At 40.4% G+C, this 26873-nt stretch overlaps 1 protein-coding gene across 1 annotated transcript in view; it reads right to left on the bottom strand.

Annotated features, from left to right (window-relative positions):
- Positions 1–275: 275 nt before the first annotated feature.
- Positions 276–26873, bottom strand: part of PLPPR1 (phospholipid phosphatase related 1) — a 354157-nt gene continuing 327559 nt past the window's right edge. The window contains exons 5-8 of the mRNA XM_069090558.1: positions 17488–17738; positions 11368–11544; positions 4695–4826; positions 276–666 (exon numbers count right to left, since the gene is read on the bottom strand). Coding sequence (XP_068946659.1) covers positions 634–666; positions 4695–4826; positions 11368–11544; positions 17488–17738 — 593 coding nt within the window. The 3' untranslated portion in view covers positions 276–633. The remainder of the gene's footprint in view (positions 667–4694; positions 4827–11367; positions 11545–17487; positions 17739–26873) is intronic.

Below are 26873 nucleotides of genomic sequence, written 5' to 3'. Positions count from 1 at the left end.
GGAATCTAACGTTATGACAGAATCCAAGATTCTCAGCAAAGGGATAGCCCAGGGACTCCACTGAGAATGGCAGATGTGACAGGCCAATCGATGGGCAGGTACATTAGAGGGTCAGAATGGGGTGTGTCTTTGGATGTGACACCCTTTTCTATATGATTATTGGTTTCCCATGAACTAACACGGGCCTCCCTGAAAACTCAGAAAACATGATCAGCTTCTCGTGGAGACTTAACTAGTCTGTAAGCAGCAGCAACGGCGGTAACTGAAGGTAAGAATGAGTTGTTAGGGGAAATTTATTTCAATGTCTATAAAACTGAGAAAAGTAGGCCTGTGTACAAATATCACAAAACAACATCAACAATTCAATAGTTGTGGTTCGTCAGTGCACACTTGAACAAGGGAAAAAAATGTTGGTTTTTAAAATTCTGGCATAAATATGTTAAAGCTGACAAAAAATAAATCAGGGTTAGCTACATCACTTCCTCATACAAAAAAAATGTACAAAACATCAGGTTCTAACTAGACATAACATAATACTTGTCTTCACAGTCTGACATTTAGTAACTGTGTGTCTTGGAGTTTTGAACTGGAGAGTAATTAAAAAAAAACCAGCTTCTGGCACCGTCGTCCACCTCAAGTAACTTCAGTCATGGAGGCCGAGTGATTCTGGGGAGCAAACACAAATATGTGGGCACCTGAACATTGGGTTGTCTCATTCCCCTTCTGCCCCCCACACAATCCAATCCAAGTGGCTTTTATGCTATTCTCCAAACACATCCCATACTTGTCTGTCTCTGAGTCTTTGCTCAGTTTCCTTGTTCCCAAATGCTTTTTCTTGTTTCTGCCATTGACATTTTGGTCATATTTAAAGCTACCTCCCATAGGAAGTAATACGTGATTCCTGACCTTGCATCTAGATGTGGCTATAATCTCTCCTTGCCCTGAACCTTCGTAGCACTGTGATTATTCCTATAATAATCATAACAATGATATGATAACATTTCTATAGCATTTTCAGATGTCAAAAGCACTTAATTATCAACATTTGTATTGTGATTCTCTCTGTATACTTGTATGTGTGTGTGTGTGTGTGTGTGTGTATAAATGTACACACATATATCCTCTTACTAGATTATAAATTTCTTGAGGTCACTGACTACATCTTACTCATATTTTAATCCCTCCCAGCACCTAGTACTGAGCTTTTACATAACAGGATATGATGGGATAGACTAGAGACTCCACTGAGAATGGCAGATATGATATTTTCACTATACAATAGGGAAATATTTTTCATTTCATTTTAATTCAAAGAAAGCCTTAACATAATAGGATGAAAGAAAGAAAGAATGAATCTTTAGAGGGAACAGAATCAATCTGTCCTAGAAGACAAGAGAACATTTACCCCATGATTATATAATACCCCTTTTAGTTTGCATGTCTTTCATCAGAAGCACAGAGGGAGAAGAGTGGTGTAACAACTGCCTGGCATCTTAGGAAATTCTGTCTGGTGGCTTTGACATCAAAGAGATTTGCCTAACCCACAGAGGGAAACTCTTTTCTAACTTGGAGAATTATGTCATAGAACCCAAAATGTGCACATCCAGACAAACTGCATCACTTCCTCAACTCAAACATGTATAGCACATCAGTAAATCCGTAGGTGCAATGTAACATCTGTTTTTCACAGACTGACAACACATAATGGTGTATCTTGAATTACTGAGCATTAAGCGAATAAAGTCTTGCAATAAATAAGGTTAGAGCTGGGGGAGGCTAGTGCTTTATCACGAATCCCAGTGAAACATGAAAAATCACCTACTATGGTTTGTGCTTAATTTAGTCATATTAAAGGTCCATGAATTTGGGGACTGTTGGCAAGAAAGGCAACAGTATCTTGCCTTTTATTTAAAAAAAGAGAAAATTTGCCTTTCAGACATGCCTGGGAATATATTCCATGGAAATACCCATGAAGAAAAAACTTCTTGAAATTAGGTCATGAATGAGATAAACTAACCCCACTCCTTTGCCCCCTTCCCCTATGCCTCTGACCTCTCAGCACTTGGCACATTGGCAGTGTGAGGTTTTCAACCTCAGATTCTTCAGTTTGGGAACCTCAGTGTATACTTGTATATATGTGTGTGTGTGTATATGTGACACACACACACATATATATCCTCTTACTAATTATAAATTTCTTGAGGTCACTGACTACATCTTAACTCATCTTTTTCATCCTTCCCAGCACCTAGCACTGAGGCTTCACGTAACAGGCAATGATGGAATAGGCCAGAGACTCCACTGAGAATGGCAGATGTGGTATTCTCACTGTATAATAGGGCAATATTTTTCATTTTTCCATTTCATCTTCATTCAAAGAAAGTCTTAACATAATAGGATGAATGAATGGATGAATCTTTAGAGAGACCAGAATCAATCTGTCCTGGAAGGCAAGAGAACATTTACCCCATGATTTATATAATATCACAATAGAAAGAGCTCTAGTCTGGCTGGCAAGAACCCTCGGCATTTGTCCTAGCTGGTCTCCTAACTGGCTGGATGACTTTTCAAGTCACAATTTCTCTGGATCTCATTTTTCTCATCTGTAAATATAAATGTAACATTTTGGATCCCTACGGTCCAGTTCAGCTCTGACAATCTATGACTATGGCCCATAAAGTAATAAAAACTCAGAACTGTAAGGAACTAAAGAGGATATTGAACCTGGTACCACAGCTGGGCAGGAATTCCCTCCAAATTTCCAACAAGTTTTGCTTCAGTTGAAGATTTCCAGTGACACGGAGCCCACTGACTCCAGAGACAGCTTATGTCATTTGGAGAGCTCCAGGTACTAGGGAATTTTCCCTAGCTGCAATCTGCCCTTTTGTAACATCCCACTTTAGAAACAGCCTGACAACTCTACAGCCAGAAAGCCTCCAGAACCACAAGGATATTGAAGTCTAGAAGGATGAATTGAGATTATTATTCAGATCTGAAAAGCCCATAAAGTAAATGGACTATCTTGACTGATGCTGCTTTATCTGAGATGCTTCGAGGGCCTTGTTATCTGTAGGATCCTGTCTGATGGGGAGGACAATTTAGGAAAGCTATTTTATAAAAAAAGAGGCTTTTGATGCTAGGGGCACTGGCTTTGGAGTTTCATCTTAATTCATGATGACCCTGTGTGCTGGGCCTAGAAGCAGAAAGACATGAGTTCAAATCTCAGACTTCAGTGTCCGTGAAGAGTAGGATTACATAAGACAAGAGGAGCTCTCTAAGATTCTCATCCTGCCATTACACTTGGGCTATCTAAACTATAGATAATTTATTCTGTTTTATTTTGTAGAGGAAATGTACAAAACCTGTGTGCTGTGAGTTTGGGGGAACATCTCCCCAGAAATAGTAGCTTAGAGGTCAAAGAAAAATAGCCTAGTATGGTTCCATCTCACCAGGGGAAGCACCTCGACATTCTGATGAGATTAAGTAGGTAGCTCCTAGGCCACCAAGATAGTCCGAGATTAACTACAGAGGAAACAGGAACAGACCTGATCTTGAGGTTATTCCATAGTTCGGATATCCCCCTTGTCCCCAGGAAAAAAAAATCATTGGACAACCCATCTCCTTTACTCAACCTCTAAAATAAGGGAAGTGGCCAGGTAGCCTAACCTGATAGGCTCCTGTTGCTTCCTGCCCTAAAGCTGTTCAAACCCTTACACCATTTATGGATGTATCTCCCTCAGTTTTGCCAGGTTGCTAGCTACCCATCAGCTGAAGCTAATGAAAATTTTTCTCTCTTTAGCCTTGCCACTTGCTTTATTGACCTTCAGTCAAATGGAGGTAGGTGGGAGGAATTACTCTCCTGAAGGATTCTAGGGACAAATGCAGATTGGCACTTTCTCCGTTGTATTTAGAAAATTAACTCAGAGAGGAAAAGTAACTTGCTCTGGGCCCAGGATAAATTAATCCAGGAAACTCATACCATGGAGATTGCTTTAGATTTGCTACTCACACCTTATCAGTACCTCCTTAGTGGCTTCTGCCTCTCTGGAGGAAGACTGGAGGACTGAACAAAAAACTCTTTCCATAGCTTCGCTTTATAGAAGACTCAAAATACCAGCCATCCCTTCATTTGCCACCAGCTGCTCTGCTTGGTGTGGACTCCCCCATCTGCACCTTCTACCTCCCCTCCCCCTTTCAGCTTCCTTTTGTGTACTGTCTTCCCCAATTAGTTTTTAAATTTCTTGAGGGTAGGACCTGTCTTTCTTTTACTTATTTGCATCCCCAGCACTATCCCTCAGCATAGTGCCTAACATAGTAGATTTTTGATAAATGTTTATCATATCAAATTCAAATAGTGATTATGAGTTAGAGGCAGATCTGTAATCTAGGACTCCCTGGCTCTGAGGATGACTTTATCCATTACACCACACTGCCTCTTTTGCATATTAGTGAAGGTTGTTAAGTTCTAAAATGGGTAGCCAAAGGAAGTAAAAATTGTTTTCTTGGAGAGCTTTAAAACGCAATAAGACTCTCATCTGTCAGGATGGATTTAGTGTAGTACTGTTAGTAGATCCTGGTAGCAATCAGGTGACCTTCTTAAGCCCCAAATTCCCCAATGACTCTTTGGTGCTTGGCCTTGCCCTAAGCATCTGCACAAGTCCATCTGTGTGAGTGATGGGTAGGTTTCACAATACCTGTGCACTCAGGGTCTCCAGAGGACTTTCTACTCTGGGGAAGGCCATTAAGGGCATTTCTCGAGGATCCTCAGGCTTGGGTTTAGAAGGAGAGCCACGTGTTCCTTTGAAGTTATGTACAACACACATTCCCTGCAGGATGAGAAAAAAAGAAGTTGGTGAAAGTTTGCAATAGTTACCCCCGATACCATTTCTGAAGGGATCAGGTCCTCTGAAGACCATGACCACAGTAAAGGCCCTTGAAGACAGCTGAGTCCTCTCCATTTCCTGCATTTCCCACAATGATTAGTGCAAGTCCTAACCCCTCTGTAAGTAGTTGTATGGTCATCCAATTATTCTAGCATCATTATAATATTTGGTTTTTAAGAAGCCTGCTTTGCTGGATTTGCTAGATTCAAAAAAAGTATCAACATCATCTTCTTGTCTTCTATTCTCTTGAAAACTTTCCCCCAGTTCTTCATGGTTAGTTGTCTCTGTTCTTTAAAAAAAACAGATTTTATTGGTATCTTTTATTTTTTATATCACTTACATTTCCCAATATAGCCCTACAACCATCCCCTCTTCCCAGAGATCTATTTATGGTGCCTAGGTCATAATTATCTCTTCCTGGACTCTGTGTGTTTCTCTCTGTCTGTCTCTTACACACAATTTGTGTCTTTTTCCAGTTTAGAATCTATCTCTCTCAGTGCTGTGTTTCTGTCTTTGTCCCATATTTCGTCCAAGTTTACCCACCAGCCTCCTCTCTCCCTGTGCGGAACACACAAGCAACAAATATCCTTTCCCCCTATGCTCCCCATGCAAGTTATTTCTTACTTCCTTTTCTTCAGTCTCTGCCGTCTATGATGCTTTTACTTTTATTTTACACAGTGAAGTGAAATACTACCAACTCCTCAGAAAGCTTTCTTAATCCTGGCTTTTGCTATATTCTCTCTGCTCAATTATCCCCCCCCCCCCCCAGCCTTGGTCCTATGCCACATCTCTCATGTTTTCTTTAGCCATGGGGGTATTTTTATGTTAAATCTGAAAGAAAAGTCTTTGTCCTCTCTTCAAGGAGCTTATTCCCTGTTGCAGGAGTTGAGTGAGGGAGATACCTAGGGCTGGGTCAGGGAATCCCCCAGCAGTCACTGCTACTATCAGCCTAATAGGTTTTGAAGCCAGAAAGACAATACTGGTGCCTACTGTGAGTGGGAGGACCTTGGACTGCCCTGGAAGGAAAGGGTAGATCAGTAGGTCAGAGCAGGAGGACTTTAAGTAGGCTTTAAGTCTCCTGGAAATACCCTTTGAACATTATCCAAAGTGGTTATTACTATTATTGGTATTATTTTACTTTTCAAATACAGCTTAGGTGTCCAGATTCTTGTGTTTAGGCTGGAACCATCTCCTCAAAACAGAAGAAAACAGACTTTAGAGTGTGTTTTGTTGCAGGCACAAGATTGCAAGGTGTAGGGTGAGGTTATTCTTCCCAAGGAAATAAGAACTGGGCTTGTATTTCAGAAAAAGCTAAGCCTCTTAGGCCAGCCAGCTCACACTGCTCTCATACTCACAAGGAAGACTGCTAAGGCAGGAGAGAGAATGAGTAAGGTAAAGGAATACAAAGGCATCAGATACACATGAAGAATGTTAAGACAGGTTTTAGGATTAGCCTTCCTGTGGCAACTGGTGGAAAACAAAATATAATCAGATTATTAGAATAAACCATTAGAAACAACAAAAATGTGTTTTTGATGACAAATGAGCACTGTATAGTGGAAGGAACAATAGATGGGGAAACAGAAAGCCTGGTCTCTAGTCCCATCTATGATCTTGAACAAGCTACTTTATCTCTTCGGGGCCTTGGACTAATTATTATTATTCTTATTAATCATAGCTGCTGTGCCCTTGGATCAGGCCTTGAATACCAGATCAACTTTGGATACAGACCTGGCCCAGCCAAGTATGTACACCCTGTATGAAGTCTCTTCTGTTTGCTTATCATCCCATATTTTCTTGGGATATGACTTCTGAGTTGGTGCTATGTGTGAGTTCATTCTGGTCCTTGGGGACTCAGACCACCCAGTCCCTATCCACTTCTCTCCCAGCTCTAGTCCCTTGTTGTCTTGAGAAAGAATCCTGCACCATATGCCAGACTCCATCATGATAGAGCCTAGAAAGGAAGAGATCCTGACCATTTTGCCTGGGACTGGCAGGTTTGGACCCATGGCTCCCCTAATGCGAGTGATTGTGCAAATGAACTTTCTATTGGACAGGATGCAGATGTTATCAGTCTCCTTTATTTTTTTAGAGCACTTAGTACAGTGCTTGGTACATAGTAGACCCTTAATAAATGTTAATTGATGTTAAAGGGCTAAGCAAACATATTAAAAACATATTAAAGCATTAAACTTGATGTTGAGAGGAATTTTGGTTCAAATTTTGCCTGTGACAACAGGTAGGTTGTTCAGTGGATAGAGGACTGAACCTGGAGTTAGGAAGACCCGAGTCTTCCAAACTCAGACCAGCTCTGGGCAAATTACTTAACCTTTGTTCATCTTAATCCACTGGAGAAGGAAACAGCAAAATACTCCAGTATCTTTGCAAAGAAAACCCCTTCTGGTTCATACTCAACTGAATGACATTTCTCAAACCTGACAGGCTTTCAATGTCTTTATCTCATCTTTCTTAATTTTCTTGTAGAAAATTTTTGTGGGATATATCAGTAAAAATATTTTTTTGCTGACTAGCTCAGACTCTGGCACTCATGAAGGTCACAGACAGACTGGTAATGTCCCTGAAGTACTGTTTAAACAAAAGGTGTTTACTGAAGCAGTGAAAAGAGGACTGGATCTAGAGTCAAAGGACCTGGGTTCAAATCTTGACCCTACCTTTTAGCACTTGTGTCAGTGATTCAACAAGCACTAATTAGGCTCTTACTGTGTGCCAGGCATGATAAAAGGCAAGTTACTGAGATTCTGGATCTCAGTTTCTGGATTAGGGGCTATTTTGGGGAAGTCACTTAACTTCAGTCCATCTCAGTTTCCTCATCTGTAAAATAAGGATAATAGCATCTACCTCCCAGGGTCATAGTGTGGATAAAACAAGTTAATATTTGTAAAACACTTTGCAAACCTTTAAAGCACTAAATAAGTTCCATTATTATTTTTTATTTTTATTATAGCACTGGGTAAGTGCCATCAGAACCATCTCAAACTTGAGACACTCTGTATATGAACAAAAGGCCTTTTAACTATCTGGAGATTGGCTCAGGAGAGTGAAGAGTTAAATCCGAAATCTAGTCAATCAACAATCTTTGGCACCCTTTCTTGTTTGGTGTGAGTTTGTGGCCAACCTATCTGAAGGAGAGTTTTTCAGAAGTGCAGCCAAAGCTATGAAGAGTATTTCCTAGATCTATGGGGACAGTCTCAATATCAGCCATGAGATGAATCAGACTTTCTTTTACCTTTCCTTTCTACCCTGTGTGTCCAAGTTATATTGGTAAGAGGTCTCAAGGCATGTAAGGATAGCAGATACTATACCTTGCTTTCCTACTAATCTCTACTCTGCCCACCCCCCATCCCCCAAAAAAGAGTAAAGGGACATCCCTCATTCCTGCTAGAGGTGGTGCTTTTCCTGTATAAAAAGGGGGAAACCTGAGAATCCATTAAGGCAGAGCTTTAACATCATGAGCCCCAGTAACTGTAGAGACATGAAGGATGGTCTCCTCTGCAGTCCTTTTGAGACCTCACCTGGCTATACAGAATATTCTTTAATGAATCTTATTTGGATGTGTAAGTCTTACAGGGGAGTTTTCTGATTTGCCACCACCATATGTAAGTATTGAAACTGGTGGGAGAAATTGATTGAGTCTCCCATTGATTTTAAAACTCTTAGAACTTAACCAAAGTAGCCATGGCTTAAACTGCTAAAGTTATAGGTTCATATTCACCTTCCTCATTTGTAGAATGAGAGTGTTGAACTCTACAACTGAAAATTCCTTCTGGCTCTGAAGTTATGATTCTAAGATCCATTCTTATTACTACATCTATGACTATTTGGGAGGCAATGTAGATTGAACACAGTCTTGGATGGTGCATTCTAGGTGGTCACAGTCCCTGGAGTCATGAGGACCTGAGTTAAAATCTGACCTCAGACATTTACTAGCTATGTGACCCTGGTCAAGTCGCTTAACACTGATTGCCTCAAAAAAAAAAAAAAGGGAAAAAATATGAATATAGTTCTGGACGTCAAGAGTCCTGGGTTCTAGTCCTGATTCTACTGTCAGTTTTCTACATCTTATCAGGCATGTTCTTTTCCTCCATGGGACTTAGTGCCCATAAATATAAAACGAGGCATTTGAGTTGCTAGGGGTGTCCATATTCTCTAAGTGTAAATTTGGCATAACAAAGGTGTTACTTGTAGGGACCTTTGTAAACACAGAAAGTACCCAGCTTAGGACTTTGTGCATCAGGGACTTTGACATTTTGAGAAAAAAAATGTTTAGTTTCTAAATCCTGGGGATCTATCTATCTATATATCTATCTATCTATCTATCTATCTATCTATCTATCTATCTATCTATCTATCTATCTATCTATCTACATATTGATAGATACAGGTTTTTTTCTGTGTAGCTATGGTGATTTCACCCCTTACTTAGGGCTCTGAGAGTCCAAAGAGGCCCGACAGAGTGGCAGCCAGAAGAGTAATAATAATAATAATCTAACATTTATATAACACCTACTATGTACTGATCACTATGCTTAAGTGCTTTACAATTATTATCTCATTTGATCCTCACAAAAACCCTGGGAGATAGATGTTGTTATTACCCTCATTTTACAAATGAGGAAGTTGAGGCAAACATAAGTTAAGTGACTTGCCCAGGGTCAAATAGCTACCAGTGTCTGAGGCCCAATTTGAACTCAGGTCTACTTGACTCCAGGCCTGGTTCTCTATCCACTGTGTCGCTCAACTGACCAGTACAGTACAGAGAACTGTGGCATGGAAAAGTGGAAAGAATAAAGGAAATTGGGGCAGTTAGGTGGCATACTGAATAGAGCACTAGCCCTGGAGTCAGGAGAACCTGAGTTCAAATCTGGCTTCAGACACTTGACACTTACTAGCTGTGTGACCTTGGGCAAGTCACTTAACCCCAACTGCCTTGCCTTCCCTCCTCCAAGAAAAAAAAAAAAAGAATAAAGGAAATGGAATGAGAGGACCTGTCACTTACTGCCTGTGTGACCTTGATAAGGTTTCCAAATGGCTCTGTCCCTCAGTTTCCTCACCTATAAAGGGAAGAGGCTGGACTAGGAGTCCCCTTTCAGCTCTAACTCTCTCATCCTGTTGTCTTAGGCTCTTTTCTGTTGGTTTCTGAGTGCTTCCTGAGGGCAGTGACTAGCCCTGCCCCATGGATGCTTTCCCCTTTAATTCCAGCATCATATGGAATACATGAGAATCAATAACAACACCACATTTGGATAAATAAGAAAACATGGCTGTCAACCAGTTGGGGAATCTAGATGCTGCTGATTCCAGGATGTTTAGTTAAACATAATCTTACCAGCCTTCAGAACAGGGGCTTCAGAACCTGAGGTTCACAGACCTCGAAGATTTTATTGATAGATTTTTAGGGGGGCCCTTGCTTTTATTTATTTATTTTTAATATTTTGATAACTGTATTACAACATAATTGGTTTCCTTTGTACTTTTATTTTATGCATTTAAAAACACGATTCTAAGAAGTCCGTAGGTGTAATGTTAATGGGAATTGAAGATCTTCCCTGCCCATTAATAGGCCTCAGGTGGAGCCCAGAAAGAGAAGCTTAAATAGGGGAGGCCTGTTTTTTCACAAAGGCCCACACCTTTTGTTACTTTGTAATCAGGCATTGGTCACCAGGGTTGTGATGCCGTTTGCCTCTAAGGAAGGGTAAATATACTCACATGTAAGGTTTTGCTTTGGGGATCACTCATAGGAAGTGTTCCTATGATTTGGCCAGATAAGACTCTGGGACTCTGGACAGCTGTTAAAGAGCCCCCTGGCTTTGAAAACCCAGATGTTGGTGCTTCTCTCTCTGGTAACTATGTATATATAGTTTTAGTCAGAGATATATATTATATATATACAATATATAAAACATATACATGTAATTAAATTATATATAATATATATTAATTAAATTATATACATAAAACATATATATATTTAAAGTAAGATTGCTGACCCCTTTAAAGTTGCTTTCCTTTAGAAAAGCAGATCAGAGAATCTGTGCTAGCAGCCATCCTGGGTATGCTAGCGTGCTTGTTACAATTGACTTTTGGTTGGTTGGTTGTTGTCCTTCATCCTCAAAGAGGACCAAAATGACCTCACTAAGCTAAAGTCAAGTTTCCGTGTGTCTGACTGTGGCTGATCAGACAGATACAAGTTCGGAATGCTCTCCCACAGGTCCGGCACAAATAGTCTGCTGACCGTTTGGGGTGGAGTCTGCTTCAATTCTGCTTTGCTCATAGCGCACAGCACCTTCTCTGATGTGGGCATGCCATGCTGAGCGGTGTCTTCCTGTGCCAGTGTCTTCCAGGTCACACAATTGGTTTTTACCAGACTGCCAAAGGATTCCAGGACACTTAAAAAGAGTGAGAACCCCTGCTTTAAAAGACTGGGGGGAACCATTGGAACAGGAAAGGGAATGATCTGACCTACCAGGAACAAGGCCACCGCTGTGCCCAGGATAAAGCCTGCAATCACATCCGAGCAGTGGTTCCGATATTCAGAGACACGGTTCAGGCCTGTGAGGAATGCTGTGCAGAGGGTTCCCAGGCACAAGACAGGCTTTGCCAACCGACTGCTTTTCGTTTTGATCGTGCTTGTGATGTACATCTGGAACACAGGGAAATCCAAGGTAGCACATTTCAGTAGACTGGCTCTTACTGCCTCCAAACACCCATATAGGCCCCATGCAGAATCCACATGGCCATGGGAGAAATCTGCATAAACCAACCATACCAGCCTGGGCAAAATTCAGCCAAGTGAGAATGAAGTCTATACTGCAAATTCCTGCTAGATGGACAAAAGTAGTTGCCATGCTCAAATAAGTGATCTTGTCTTTCCTTCTGCTTGTTTCCTAAATATAGTTTCACAAACCTCCTTTCCCCCAATGGTATTTTATTTTTTCCAATTACATTTAAAGATAGTTTTCAACATTCACTTTTGTAAGATTTTGAGTTCCATATTTTTTTCTTCCTCCCCTCTCCTCTCTCCAAGATGGCAAGCAATCTGATATAGCCTATACGTGTACAATCATATTGAAATACTTCCATATTAGTCATTTTGTGAAAGAAGATTCAGAACAAAAGGGGAAAACCATGAAAAAGAAAAAATGAAGAGAAATTAGTATGCTTCGATCTGCTTTCAGACTCCATAGTTCCTTCTCTGGATGTGGATGGCATTTTCTATCCACAAACGTCCTTTTTATGAACTTGGGGTAAGAACACAGAGCCATGGGTAGATTTATATCAATGCTGGTTCATGGAAATGTAGTTGGAATATGAATTCATGTAATAATGAAAAGAAACGTCTGGGTTTTGGTCAGCTAGGGCTCTTACCTCTGTGGGAAATATTGCCAACACAGGTCTACAACCCATCTATGACTTAGCAGAGAGAGGGAGGTGCCTAAGGCTCAGAAATGTTCATTGATTTTCTCTAGGTTGGATAGCTAATAAGTGTCAGAAGTAGAATTTGAACCCAGGTCCACCTGGCTCTAAGTCAAAGGTTCTTAATCTGGGATCTGTGAACTTGTTTTTTAAAAAATATATTGCTTACTACATTTCAAGGTACTTGATTTCCTTTGCAATCCAATGTACATCTTTTAAAAAATACATTTAGGAGATTATTCTGAGAAACAAGGTAGCACAGTAGATAGAGTACTGGCCCTGAGACACTCACTAGCTGGGTGACCTTGAACTTAACCTTGTTTGCCTCATTTTCTTCATCTGTAAAATGAGCTGGAGAAGGAATGGCAAACCAGTTAATCTAGTATCTTTACCAGGAAAACCCAAATGGACTTTTGAAGAGTTGGGCACCATTGAAAACAACTCAACAACAACCAAAATTCTGAGATGGGGTCTGTAGGTTTCACTATATAGAGGTCTATGACACAAAAAGATGAACTCTTGTTCTAAGTCCTGGATTCTCTCTAGGGTGCCAGCTTGCCTTAAAAAACCTGCCCAGGGAAGGAAAATCAGATAAACTCTGGCCTTTGGCACTAGCTCTCTGATCCCAGGGCAAGTCCTGTACTTTGAGACTCTGTTTATTCATTTGTAAATGAAAGTCTTGAACTAGATGGTCTTTTCTGTCATCTTATGACCTAATTTATTATCAAGTGTAAAATACTTTGTTTTTTGGCACAGCCTAAAGTTTATCTAAGGTTTCTCAGTCCCCAAACTTTTATTATAAATGTACTTCACAGAGGAGAGGGTTAGCAAAGGCATAGATTGTGTTCTTACTCTTTTTTTGTGTGCTTTTTTTTTGGAGGGGGGAGGGCAGGGCAGTTGGGGTTAAGGGACTTGCCCAAGGTCACATGGCTAGTAAGTGTTAAGTGTCTAGGGTCAGATTTGAACTCCTGGACCAGTGCTCTATTCACTGTGCCACCTAGCCGCCCCTGTGTTCTTACTCTTACCCCAACTCTGGCACCAAACCACAGTGCTGAATATAAAGCCTTTAGAATAGTAAGTACTCAGTAATACTTGTTAATGAGGCAAGGGGAAAGTACTTTTTTTTGTTTTTTGGAGGGGGGGAAGGTAAGGCAATTGGGGTTAAGTGACTTGCCCAAGGTCACAGGGCTAGTTTTTGTGTTAAGAGTCTGAGGTCGGATTTGAACTCAGATCTTCCTGACTCCAGGGCTGGTACTCTATTCACTGCTCCACCTAGCCTCCCCAGGGGAAAGTGCTTTTGGTCACTGATAACAGACCCAAGATCAAATTCCTTGAGGCTATTTCATTCTGTGACACTACATAAAGCCACTGTACTAGTCTTTTATTCACCTGAGAATAAACAATAACAGCTCACTTCTCTAGCACTGGTCTGCCCAGTTCTTTCCTCACAATAAACCTGTGAGGCAGATCAGGAAACTGAGGCTGAAAAGGCTTAAGTGATACGCCTGGGGCAACACAGGTAGCAAGAGTCAGAGCTGGGTCTCGAAGGCTGATCTTCTGACTAAGATTGCTGCTCCAATCTACAGCATCTCTGGGGCACCAGGTGCTGTAAGGGAAAGATGACCAGGCTTGCTTGTGGTCAAGCCTCAGGAATGCCATTTACTGGTGAGTAAGAACACTGAGCAAACCTCTTCAGACCTCAGTTTCTTCACTTGAAAAATATACTTGTGCTAACTACTTCACAGTTGCTGTGAGGATCCAGTGAGAATATTGTGTGTAAAATACTATACACATGCAAGCACCTTGTTCTCTTGACATTCTTTCGAGACACAGGTAGTGTATGGTTAGCCCACTAGGTGGCGCCATTGTTCACAGAATGCAGGCTCCAACCCTAGTCACTTGCTAGCTGTGTGACCCTGAGAAGTCTTCCCCCCCTACACCTTTTCATTTCAGCACCCTCACCAGTAGAATGGGATAATAATGAGATAATAGGATAAAATGACATATTTGTAGTACTTATAAGGAGCTTTGAAAACCGGGAATTGATTAGAAATGCTAGTGGTGATGATGATGAAAACCTTTGTGGATCTCTTTTCAAAGAGTATAAGTTTATTCTGCTTTAAGACCATCATAGGCATGAATGATCATAAAAAGTCACTAGAGGCCACTGTTGCTCAGGCAAAGGCAGATCAGGGAATTAACATTGTAAGTTTTTGAGACTTAGGTGTGGTTCTCTAGGTCTTCCTGCTCTGACCTGAAATTGTAGCAACTTGGGGTGGAGGGGAGGGTGTGGAGCTATGGTCTCTTTTGTTTTTTATTTGTATCTGAACTATTTACAGCTATGACTTTCCCTTGTAACTCTGTGCAAGAATAAGAACTCATGTTATCACGTATTTGGCTCTGTCTGCCTCTTTTTGACTTAATAGCTGTTGTCCAGATCTCTTTCTCTCGCTCTGTCTGTCTGTCTGTCTGTCTGTCTCTCTCTCTCTGTCTGTCTCTGTCTCTCTCTCTCTCAGAAAATCTAAGACCATCCTAATGAGGCTGGAATTGTTTACCCTATCTCTATCTAACGATCTGACAACATCGTAGCTGAAATAACACACTTTCCAAAACCCTGGTGAGAACATGGAAAGTGATTTAGTAAGGACAGATTTATGGTTGACACACCCATTGTGCCTAAAATGTTGCCTTGTATATGGCAGATGATTACTAAGTATTTGTCAAGTAGCTTATTGAACTTCTACTTGATACAAAGATATAATGGGGGTGGGAGGAGGAATTCAATCAATTAAATAATTTATCAAACATCAAGGTGTATAGCATTTTTTTGTTACTGTTATTTTGCCATATGCCAAAGTATATGTGGCATAACTTATTTTAAAATTATGAAATATACCAACGGTAGCAACTGCAAAATAGTAGGGAGAACCTACTTATCTGGACAGGTATCTTTAAGATCATATAATCATAGATTTATAACCAGAAAGGAAGAACCTTAGAGGTCACTAGGTGTAGCCCTCTCATTTCTACAGATGAGGAAATAGACAAGGAGAGGTTGACTTCCCCAGGCTCATGTAGCTAGCAGATGCTGAGGTGGGATTCGAATCCAGGCCTCTCTTGACTCCAGGTCCAGTGCCCTATCCATTTCACAGCTGTGGGCAGGCAGCATCCACTTTGCAGCTGGAGAGCTATGGTCTTCCAGGGTCAGTACTATTGTACAGCTTTTTAACAATGGTAAAAGTCTTTCTGTATATCCTTTCACTTCAGGGCAATCTTTAAGCTGCACCCTGTCCTCTTAGGCAGCTTTTCTAGTATATAGAATGGTGAATCAGAAGTGTGAGACTTTGTATTTTGTTGGTTTTTTTTCCTCTCAAGTTGCTGCAATTTCAGGTGAGAGCAAGAAGACTAAGACCGTTTCTTTCTTTCCTAGTAGGGCCAATCACCCGTTGGCTTCCTTTGTGTTGTATTTCCCTAATGCCTTATGCATGAACATGAGAACTCTGAGAGGGCTGCAGCCATTTATCTAAACTTTACATCTCCTTCTGGAGTCAGCGCAGTGATCTGCATGCAGTTAGACGCTTAATAAACATTTGTCGTATTGATTATTCCACAAGTTACTTAAAGGCAAGGATTTTTTTCTTTCCTATCTCTAGAAGCTAACACAGTACCTTGTATATATTAGACACTCGTTTCAGTCGTTTGCTGAATAGTAATAGTAGTTCAGTCGTTTGCTGAATTTAATGGACAAGAGAGTAAAAACAAGGGAGTGTTCTCAGTTCCCTCGTCCTCACATTATTGGGGAGGGATCGAAGGGAAGGAAAAAGGGAAACTTGGATTTATCCCTAACCTACAATAGATATCACTGCAGCAGTCACTCTGCTATTGTCATTTGCCACCTCTGGCCTTGCTGCAAGAAGGGGTGTGTTTGTGACTAATTCCATCATTCAAGAAGGCTAACTGAAAAGGAAAGAAGCTGTAACTGAAAAGGAAAAACCTTAGAAGTCACTAGGTGCAGCAGTCTCATTTTTACAGATGAGGAAACAGACAGAAAGAGGTTGACTTGCTGAGGTTCACACTGCTAGTGGGTGCTGAGGTACTAAGAAAAGGCTTTAGAGTAAGAAAGAGAGGTAACATATTGTCTGTCCTAAGAATGAGCACTAGATACTATTATTAGTATTATTTTACATGTAACTAGGAAATAAGATATACAGGCACTGGAGCATAGAGATCCACCATGCCCTACTGGAAAAATTGAAAGGGGTATGGGAGAGAGCAGATTGGAGGAAGGGATATTCAGTGGGATCGCTGTTTTGGGGTGGTGGGTAGGGAAAAAACAGGGAGAAAATTTGTAACTCAAAATCGTGTGGAAATGAATGATGTAAACTAGAAGTTAATAAAGCATCTTATTAAAAAAAAAAAAAGAATGCACACTAGACCAGGAAGTGGGTGTCTGGAGTTCTTAGTGCTGGCTCTACCACTAATTCAGATGTGATCTCAGGCAAATTGTTTTACATTTTTTCTCATCTCAAGGTTTTCACTGCTTCCCCATGGTTATGACTGCTCTCTTTTCAAACTATTTTGTAGTTACTTATATTTGGATATATTATCCCTCTTTCCTGCTTAATCATCCAGTAGAATTATGTGGTATTGGAAGAAGCACTTTATTTGGAGTCTGGAAGACTTGAGTCTGAATCCTGCCTCTGACTTTTACTAACTATGCTACCCTAGACAACTCATTTCATCTTTCTCAAATTTTAATTTTATTCTGCTCTAAAGTGGAGAGAATAATGGCACCTATCTTAGAGGACTGCTTCAGGGTCCAGTGGAATAATGTATATAACGTACTTTGCAAACCTCAAAGCACTATAAGAGTGTTAGTGGTTCTTGATGGTTTTAGAACATGAGTTCCTGGAGGTCCAGGGCTATCTTCCTTGTACATTCAGTGCCCGGAACATTGCTTTTCACATAAAATGAAATTAATTGTGCTAATTGACTCTAATTGAATCTATAAAGTGAGGGGGTTGGACCAGATGATCTTTCAGCCCCTTCAAATTCAAACTTTGGTTGATTCTTCCAGGGAGTCACTATTTGAAGGATGGGAAAGGGAGGTGTGAGGAGGCACAGAGATGAAGGTCCCAAAGATCCCAGGATGGATCCATCACTCACTCACCGTAACATACAGTGCTGAGTAAATGCTCAAAGCAGCGTGTTTGGAGGGAAAGGATCTCCGGGCCTTTTCAATCACTTCCAGGTCACCGGTGCAGATGTTCCCATTATTGATGAACTGCTGGTGAGTTCGGCAGGATGTGCTGGTGTAGTTGGGCTTACACACCGTGAGGAAGTAAGGTGCCAAGTTTCCAGTTACCACTTGGCCGGCATTTACAAATATGTCAGTAGCAAAAAGTCCAAAGGCAAATACCCCTGTAAGAAGGTTCAAAGAGGAGAAAGAAAATAGTTAGTGTTAGGGTAATGCACCTATCCCTAGAAACGAGAAAAGGGTTAAGAGAAGAAGTAAGGAATTTCTCCTTCACAATTCTGGATATAATATATAAAACATCAGTTAAAGGATGGACCCAGGGAAATGATTTAACAAGACAGGAAAGGAGCATATATGCTTTAAAATTGTAGAAGTGATAGGGCAGGGCTGATCTTGCTTCCAGATCCATGGTGTGATTGGAGGAGCGGTAGAGTTTTACCAGGTCTGTCCAAAAACATAAGTCCACTGATACTAAAGATCCATTAGCAATTCACCCCTTTCCTAAAGTACAATCCTTTGCAAATGCTTCTTTTCAAATGCAAATACACACAGGAAGAAGAGCACATTAAATCAGAAATATATAAATGCAACTAAGTTTTTCAGATTCTGATCCTTAAGTGATTTGGAGAGCCACAGCAGTCAAACGATATGAAGAGAAAATTAAGTGACCACAGAGTGAAACATAAGGGGTTCGGATGTGGTAGGAGAACCACTTTGGTTTCTTTATGGAAGTCTAGCCCTAGGTAGCCTTTCTGTGCCCACTATATTTATCCACCCTTTGGTGGGGCTCCATGGGAACTCCACTGAATATGCTCTAGAGGAGGGCCAGTCAATGTATGCTGGTTAAATAGGACCCCTTATCTTTCTATTAGACTGTGAAAGGCCCCATGAATCACAAGAAAGGCAATAGTCAAGTCAGAAATGAACTTGTGTCAAGGAATGATAATTAATCTATTTTGTATTTTTGTGTTTTGGCATAAGTGGCTCCCCACAGTAAAGAAACAATCCTCATTCACCTCTGCTTCATAGATTTTTATCTTTTATTTAAAAAGCTCAGCTTAGGTTCTTTCTCCTACTGGAGGCCACTCCTGATTCACCCCCTTTCAGCATTCTCTCCCTTGAAAATGTTTTTGTATATCCTTGTATGTATTGACATGTGTGCATACATATTCCTCCAGAAGAATGTTAGCTCGTTAAAAGTGGGGATTTTCTTTTTGTATTTCAACACCTGGCATAGTACCTTGGAGGTCCTAGTTGATTCATAAATGCTTGTGGCATTGAAGGAATATTGAATTTCAGAAGATGACAAAAGACTAGTAAGAGGTTCTCATCTGGTTGTTGTTGATGTTTATATTCACATTGCTAAATCAAGTATTTATTGTGAATATTTATGAAACCTCTCAGGTCATGATCTAGACTTAAAATGGGAATACTGACTTGGACCCAATCAGCAAGGCGCTTTTAAACAAACCGGGCCTTTATTCTCTGGAAAAGAGCTCTAGTGTCCTGTGTCCAACTTTCCGTTGGGCATTTTTTTTTTTAAAACAGTACTTCAAGCTTAATATGGCTCAAATTGAACTTAGCATCTTACTCCAAAATGCCCTCCTAACCCCCTTGCTTCTGTTGATGAAATCACCATCCTTTTAATTAGTTAAGCCTATCATTTATTAGACTTTGATTCTTTCCTGACAATTCAACATTTAGAATGCAATCTCCTTGAGGGTAGGAATTACTTTATGCAGTGTTTCTGTATCACCTAGCATAGTCCCTGATACACAGGCACTTAATACATGCTCATTGATTAAATATTTTCTGTCAATTCCATTTCTCCAATACTTCTCCTATTAATTTCTCCCTTTCCATTTAATTCTGCATTCCATTTCATACTCTAGTTTAGGGTACCTTTATTTATGTACACAGCCTTATGACAAGAATGATAGCTTCTAAATCGGGAAGACCTAAGTTCTAATTACATCCCTATTAGCTATGTGGATAAAAATGGAATGTTAATTTCAGTTAATTTTCATCAAGAAGGTCTGGAAGTTCCTTATTTTATTGAATGACCATCTCCTTGCCTGAAATATTACGCTCAGTTTTGCTGGATAGTTGATCCTTGGTTGCAGTCCAAGCTCTTTTGCCTTATGAAATGTCATATTCCAATCCCTCCAATCTTTTAAAGTAGAAGCTGCTAGGTCCTGTGTGATCCCGACTGTAGTTCCACAATATTTGAATTGATTCTTTTTGGCTGCTTGCAATATTTTCTCCTTGACCTGATAATTCTGGAATTTGGCTACAGTATTTCTTGGAGTTTTTAATTTGGGATCACTTTCAAGAGGTGTCTGGTGAATTCTTTCAATAACTATTTTACTCTCTAGTTCTAGGACCTCAGGGCAGTTTTCTTTGATAATTTCTTGGAGGATGTTGTCCAGGCTTTTTTTTTTTATCATGGCTTTCTAGTAGACCAATAATTCTTAGATTGTCTCTCCTGGATCTGTTCTCCAGGTCAGTTGTTTTTCCAGTAAAATATTTTACATTTTCTTCTAATTTTTCTTTTTTTAATTTTTATTTTCCAAAAGCTTTATTAACTTCTGATTTACATCATTAATTTCTGCCAGATTTTGAGTTATAAATTTTCTCCCCATTTTTCCCCTACCCACCACCCCAAAATAGCAATCCCACAGGATATCCCCTCCTCCAATCTGCTCTCTCCCATATCTTCTCCCACGTATCTCTTTGACTTTTCCAGTAGGGCATGGTGGATCTCTATGCCCCAGTGCCTGTATATCTTATTTCCCAATTACATGTAAAATAGTATGTATATAATTTTAAACATTTGATTTTAAAACTTTGAATTCTAGATTCATTCCCTTCCTCCCTTGTCACACACCCTTATTGGGAAGATAAGCAGTTCAGTATAGGTTGTACATGTGTAGCTAATGCAAACATTAACATAGAAGATATATTGTAAAAGACTGACTATATTTCCCTCCCTCCTATCCCATCACTCAATTGTTCTATTCTCTACTTTGATCCCATCCCTTTTCAAAAGTGAGCACTTCCAACTTCCCTCCCCACCAGCCTGCCCTCCCTTCCATCATCCTCCCTCCCATCCCCTTCCCCCTACTCTCCTGTAGGGTGAGATACCCTGTGTAGTGTTTTATTCCCTCCCTGAGCCAGATTCAGTGAGAATAAATTTGGCCCATTCCCTTTCGCCTTCCTATTCTTCCCCTCCATTGTAACCATTTTTCCTTGCCTCTTCTATATGAGATAATTTACCCCAATCTGTCTCTCTCCATCTTCCTCTCACCTCTTAATTTCACCTTTTAAGTATCATCCCTTCCTATTAAATTGGTCCTGTGCCCTCTATCTATGTATACCTGTAAACATATATACACACATTCACATATGCCAATATACCCTCCAATATAGACATATATATTCCCTTCAGCTATTTTCATACTGAGAAAAGTTTCATCAGTTACAATTATCATTTTTCCACATAGGAATGTTAATAGTTCATCTTTGATAAGTTCCTTATGATTCCTTTCCCCTGTTTACCTTCTCAAACTTCTCTTGCTTCTTTTATCTGAATGTCAAATTTTCTATTCAACTCTGGTTTTTTCAGCAAGAATTCTTGAAAGTCCTCTATTCTACTGAATGACCATATTTTCCCCTGAAACATGATACTCAGTAGGTGATTCTTGGTTTTAATCCCAGCTTCTTTGACCTCTGGAATATCATATTCCAAGCCCTTCGATCCCTCAGTGTAGAAGCTGCCAGATCCTGGGTTATCCTGATTGTGTTTCCACAATATTCAACTTGTTTTTTCCTGGCTGCTTGTAATATTCTCTCTTTGATCTGGGAATTCCAGAACCTGGCTATAATATTCCTAGGAGTTTTCTTTTGGGGGTCTTTTTCAGGAGGTGACCAGTGGATTCTTTCAACTTCTATTTTGCCTTCTGGTTCTAAAACATCAGGGCAATTTTCCTTGAGAATTTCTTGGAGGATGATTTCTAGGTTCTTTCTTTGATCATGACTTTCAGGTAGTCCAATAATTTTAAAATTATCTCTCCTGGATCTATTTTTCAGGTCAGTGGTTTTTACCATGAGATATTTCACATTGCCTTCTATTCTTTCATTTGTTTGGATCTTTTTAACAGCATCTTGATTTCTCATAAAGTCATTAGCTTCCATTTGTTCCAATCTAATTCTGAAGGAATGATTCTCCTCAGTGAGCTTTTGAGATTCTTTTTCCATCTGGTAAATTTGGCTTTTTAAGGCATTCTTCTTCTCATTGCTTTTTTGAGCCTCTTTTGCCATTTGAGTTAGTCTGTTTTTTAAGGTATTATTTTCCTCAGTCATGCTGTTGACTCTCATTCTGTAATTTTCTTGCATTGTTTTCATTTCTCTTCCCAATTTTCCCTCCACTTCTCTTATCTGCTTCTTAAGGTCCTCTATGGCCTGTAACCAGCTCATATTTTTCTTTGAAGCTTTTGGTGCAGGAGTTCTGACTTCACTGTCTTCCTCCTGTCCCATGCTTTGCTCCTTTTTGTCCGCCAAATAGGAGTCTAATGTTGGATTCTTCTGTTTGCTTTGTTTCCTTTGCCTGGTCATGTCACCCCCTCAGTCACTTGACCCCTGGACTTTTTGCCACAGTAGGACTCTGCCACCAGACAGGGGAGCTTTCGTCCCAAACGCTGGGGTTTTCTCAGCTGCCATTGGGTGCCTTCTCTGAAGCCTCCACATGCTCTGTCAAGCTGGTCACACACCCCAGGACCTCCACCCTAGACTGCAATCCAGATCCAAGCAGGTTAAAGCAAGAGCAATTACCCCTTAGACTGGTCGTTGGTCCCCCTAAACTCTGCAGGCCAGGAACTGAAGCTGCCATGTGGGGGCAGCTGCACGCCATGGCTCCTCATTGGCTTCTTGACCTGGGGACAAAAGCCGACACACTCCAAACTACTGGTCCCAAAGTCCAGACTGAGCTGACCTCTCACTTTGTCCTTCGAATTCGAATTGTGTTGATAAATCTGGAAACGGCCACAGCTTCTGGTAATCTGGAGTCCCTCCAGCCGGTGGCTGGTTAGGCCTGCCCTGGGGCTAAAATCTCTGGCTCACAGGGGCCTGAGCTTGGCTCCCAGAGGGCTGCCCTGGCTTATTCCTGCCAGCCTGCTGGGCTGTTCTCAGCGGGAGGTTAGCTTCTCTGTGTCATTTTGTGGGTTCTGTAGCTCCAGAGTTTGTTCATAGTCCCCTTTAACATGAATTGGGAAGGTGGAAGCCAGAGCCATGCAGCGGTGCTATTTCTACTCCACCATCTTGACTCCATCCCCTCTAATTTTTCAATCTTTAGGTTTTGTTTCACTGATTCTTGATACCTCATAGAGTCATTAGCTTCAATTTGACTTATTCTAATTTTTAGCAAATTATTTTCCTCAGTTTTTTAAGTTCCTTTTTCATTTGTTCAGGTTTCATTTTTAGGGAGGTATTTTCTCCAGTTAGATTTTGAACCTCCCTTCCCAATTCATAAATTCTACTTTTGAAGGATTTTTTAAGTGAGATTTTTTTTTTCCATTTTGGCAATTGTAATTTTAAAAGAATTTGTCATTTATCTTCTATCTCTCTAATTTGTCTTTTAAATCCTTCTTGAGAGGGGTGGCTAGGTGGTGGGATGAATAGAGCACCGGCCTTGGAGTCAGGAGGACCTGAGTTCAAAATCTGGCCTCAGGTGTGGGTATAGAGTCAATGTTGTTCCCTTCAGAATTTAGTTGTTCTTGCTCACAATAATAGGATTCAATAGTTTTTGGTTTTGCATTTCCAACTTGCTTCTCCCCATTGTGATTGCCTATTTCCTGACTTTAAAGTGGATTTATGCTTCTGGGGTACAGAGGGCTGTGACCCATGCTTCTTAACCTGGGAACTATGGATCTGGTTGTTGACTTTGTGTGCTGTAGCCTCTGGGTGTCTAGACTGAGGCCAAGGCCAGGACTCTCAGTGTTTCCCCTGGGTCACCCTGAAGCTCACAGAGTAAGGTGTGGGAGAGGGTCTGGCCACTTCAGGTTTCTGCCTCTGTGCCCTTGGGCTAGAGTTCAGGCAGACTCAGCAGCTGGTAGTCGGCCTTGCTGGTGTCTGCAGATCCCTGATTGTGCTAAGGCACACCTGGGCTTCTGGTATTAGTGCTTACTGGCTCCACCCCCCAGGGTTCAGTATCTCCTGCTGGTCAGCTGAGATGGGACTTGTTGGGACACCTCCCCCTCCTTACTTCAGGCTCGGTACAGCCTCAGTCACACCCTTCCTCTAGGACTCCCAAGCCTGCCACTGGTTCCACTATTTCAGGATTTTACACTGGGGCAATAATCTCTGAGTTTTAGGGTCAGAGCTGGGGATTAGAACAACTAGGGTTTACTCTGACATCTTGGCTCCTGTAAGTTCAGGTAGATGATTTTTAAACATCTAGGCTGTGGGTTAATGGCCCCAGGAATTTCTGTGGTTGCTGCCATGGGTCCATGTTTGTCTCTTACCTAGCTCTGACAGATTCTCCATCCTGTGGTGAAAGGTCTGTGAACCGCCCCTTGCCAGGCTAGCTCTGGCTCTGCTGTGGTCTAGTCTCAGGTCCACACTGGTGCAGCCTCTTCGTGTTCATGCTTCTCCTACCCAGTCCTATGTGTGCACTTTCCTGGACTGGGAATCTGCCACACTTTGTTTCCTAATGGATTCTGTCACTCAAATCTATTCAGATTCACTTTTTAGAGGTTACTGACAGAATTCACAGAGGAATTCAGTTGAGTTCCTGCTTTCACTCTGCCATCTTAGCTCCACCCCCAATTTCAGTTAATTTTCAAGGTTATTACAGGGATCAGATCAGATCTTGTATGTCAATTTATTTGCAAACCTTAGAGTCTACATAAAATGCAGCTATTATTTTTATTTTCCTGTCTACTAGACTGTAAACTTTTAGAGAGTAGGGATGGTGTCATTCATTTTTATTTAACTGGTACCAAGTATAATGTCTTATATTGTTCAGCTGTTTTCAGTCACATCTGACTCTTCATGGCCCCATTTAGGGTATTCTTGGTAAAGACACTGAAGTGGTTTGCTAGTTCCTTCTCCAGCTCATTTTACAGATGAGGAAACTGAGGCAAACAGGGTTAAGTGACTTGCTCAGGGTCACACAGCTAGTAAATGTTTGAGGCCAGATTTGAGCTCCAGAAATTGAATCTTCCTGATTTCAGGCCCTGTACTCTGTCCACTTGTGCCATGTAGCTGCCTCACCTTATATAAAGGAAGCAATTCACCTATGTTTGTTAAGTTGAAGATTTTTTTATTGTATTTAATCTTTGCGATTTTTCTTTTACATCAGTTGGAGACTCAAATGACTAATCCAGGTGCATAGTTTTCCACCCTGTCTGAGATGCCTTTAGCTACTTCTGCAGAATATATAGCCTTTGCAAAGCTGCATTATTGCTTTTTGACCACGAGGGGGCGCTTTAGCTATCCAAAATGCATCATTGACTACCAGGAAGCAATTTGCCTCCTAAAAGACTAGATACTTGGTAAATCCTTCAAATACTCTCTCATTAGGAAGAATTCTCCTAAGTAAAAGCATTAGCAGTGCTGTACTGATGTTACAAAGGTGGAAAAAGGAAAAGCCTACGTTTTAAGCATGTTATGTAGCATTACCCCCCCCCCCTTTTTAAAAATACTTTTATTAACTATCTGCTATATACCAGGAGTTTGCATGAAGAAGGCAACAGAGATAGCAAGAAAGAAGTGGCAGTTAATTATGTGATGGAAATGGAAAGGAATCTTGGGTTATAGAACTGATCAGGAATGGAGACCTAAATGGGCTAGAGGATAGATAGGATTTCTTCAAGATAACATCATGGCATCCTAGATTTGAGCTAAAAAAAAAAAAAAAGAGCTAATGTAAAGAAAGTGCTATTCAAACTTTAAAGCATTACCTAAATATTAGTTATTATTATTGTTAACTATTATTTTCTAGTCTACCTTATCATTATACAGCTGAAGAAATTGAGTCGAAGAAAGGTGAAATGAATGATTGAAGATCACATAGATAATGTAAGAAGTAGAATTTGGAGACCTCTGATGCTAGAAATGGTGCTATTTCTGTTCCCTCAAACAGGGCTGGAAAACCTGTATCCTGGAGGCCACATAGGACCCTCTAGGTCTTCAAGTGCAGCCTTTTCACTGAATTCAAATTTCACAGAACAAATCATTTTATTGGGGATTTGTGTAAAAGTATAAAGGGCTATTTGAGTGTTTCATGTTTTCTGTGATTGTTAATTCATGAATGTAATCATGTCTTCAATATTTTATGCTGTTTTGTTGTGGAAGAAGAAATAAACAGCTACCCAATATACCCAAAATACCTGATATCCCTTTTTTATACTCAGAATTTTTCTCTAGAAGATTATCCACATTTTGGGGAGATCCTAGACATATTTTCTAGCTGAACTCTGCATCAGAGATTTCCCTGGAGTTACTCCAGGGTTGGGGCAGATCCAAGGAGAAAGAAATTGACCCACTGGGATCAGGCACTCCAGGATTTAACAGAGATATGAATGAGCTCAGGGTCCTTGTTGTTAGTGGGGTATACTTATTAGTATAAGTAATAAGTATATTATATATTATTATATTATATGTAATAATATAATGTATTATATTTAATTATAATTAATATATTGTATATAATAGAATAATATATAATATAAATATTATGTATTATATATGATATATAATAATATATATGATATATAATAATAAGTAATAAGTAAAGTTACACTTTAGTAAGTGTAACTGACTGATAGTTTCCTTTCATAAAGTAGGGGCAAAAAGTTAAGTATACAGAGAGAACATAGGAACAGTGGGAATTGGAGAGAAGGAGGGAAGGAGTGCCGGCAAACAGATGAAAGGACTAGAAAGGGGAAGTTCAGGGACAAAAGGTAATTTTTGGACTCAGTTTTGCCTTGCTTTGGTTTTAACACCAGGTGTGAGGCTTATGAAAAGAACACTGTTCTTTCAGAGTGTGAAGGGAAACGAGGAGGTTAAGGGGCAACAAAACTTGTAACATAAGGATCCATCAAGTGCACCTCAAATCTAGTATCTGCAATCTTCTAGTGAGATCTGGTGTTTGTAGATGCACTCTGCTTCGCTCCTAGCTAGATCTGATCTAGCTACACATTCATAATAGGGCTAGAGGTAGCTGTAGGTGAATGCAAAGTAAATGCTGCATTTGCAGTCAGAGGAATTGAATTCAAATGTGGGCTCTGCAACTTACTCCC

This window comes from Petaurus breviceps, unplaced genomic scaffold (assembly GCF_028583685.1).
Source record: "Petaurus breviceps papuanus isolate PSGF00001 unplaced genomic scaffold, PetGlider_PUasm1.0 187, whole genome shotgun sequence".
Taxonomy (NCBI): domain Eukaryota; kingdom Metazoa; phylum Chordata; class Mammalia; order Diprotodontia; family Petauridae; genus Petaurus; species Petaurus breviceps.
Note: the sequence above shows the minus strand (reverse complement) of the source record. Positions and strands in the feature narration are given on the sequence as shown.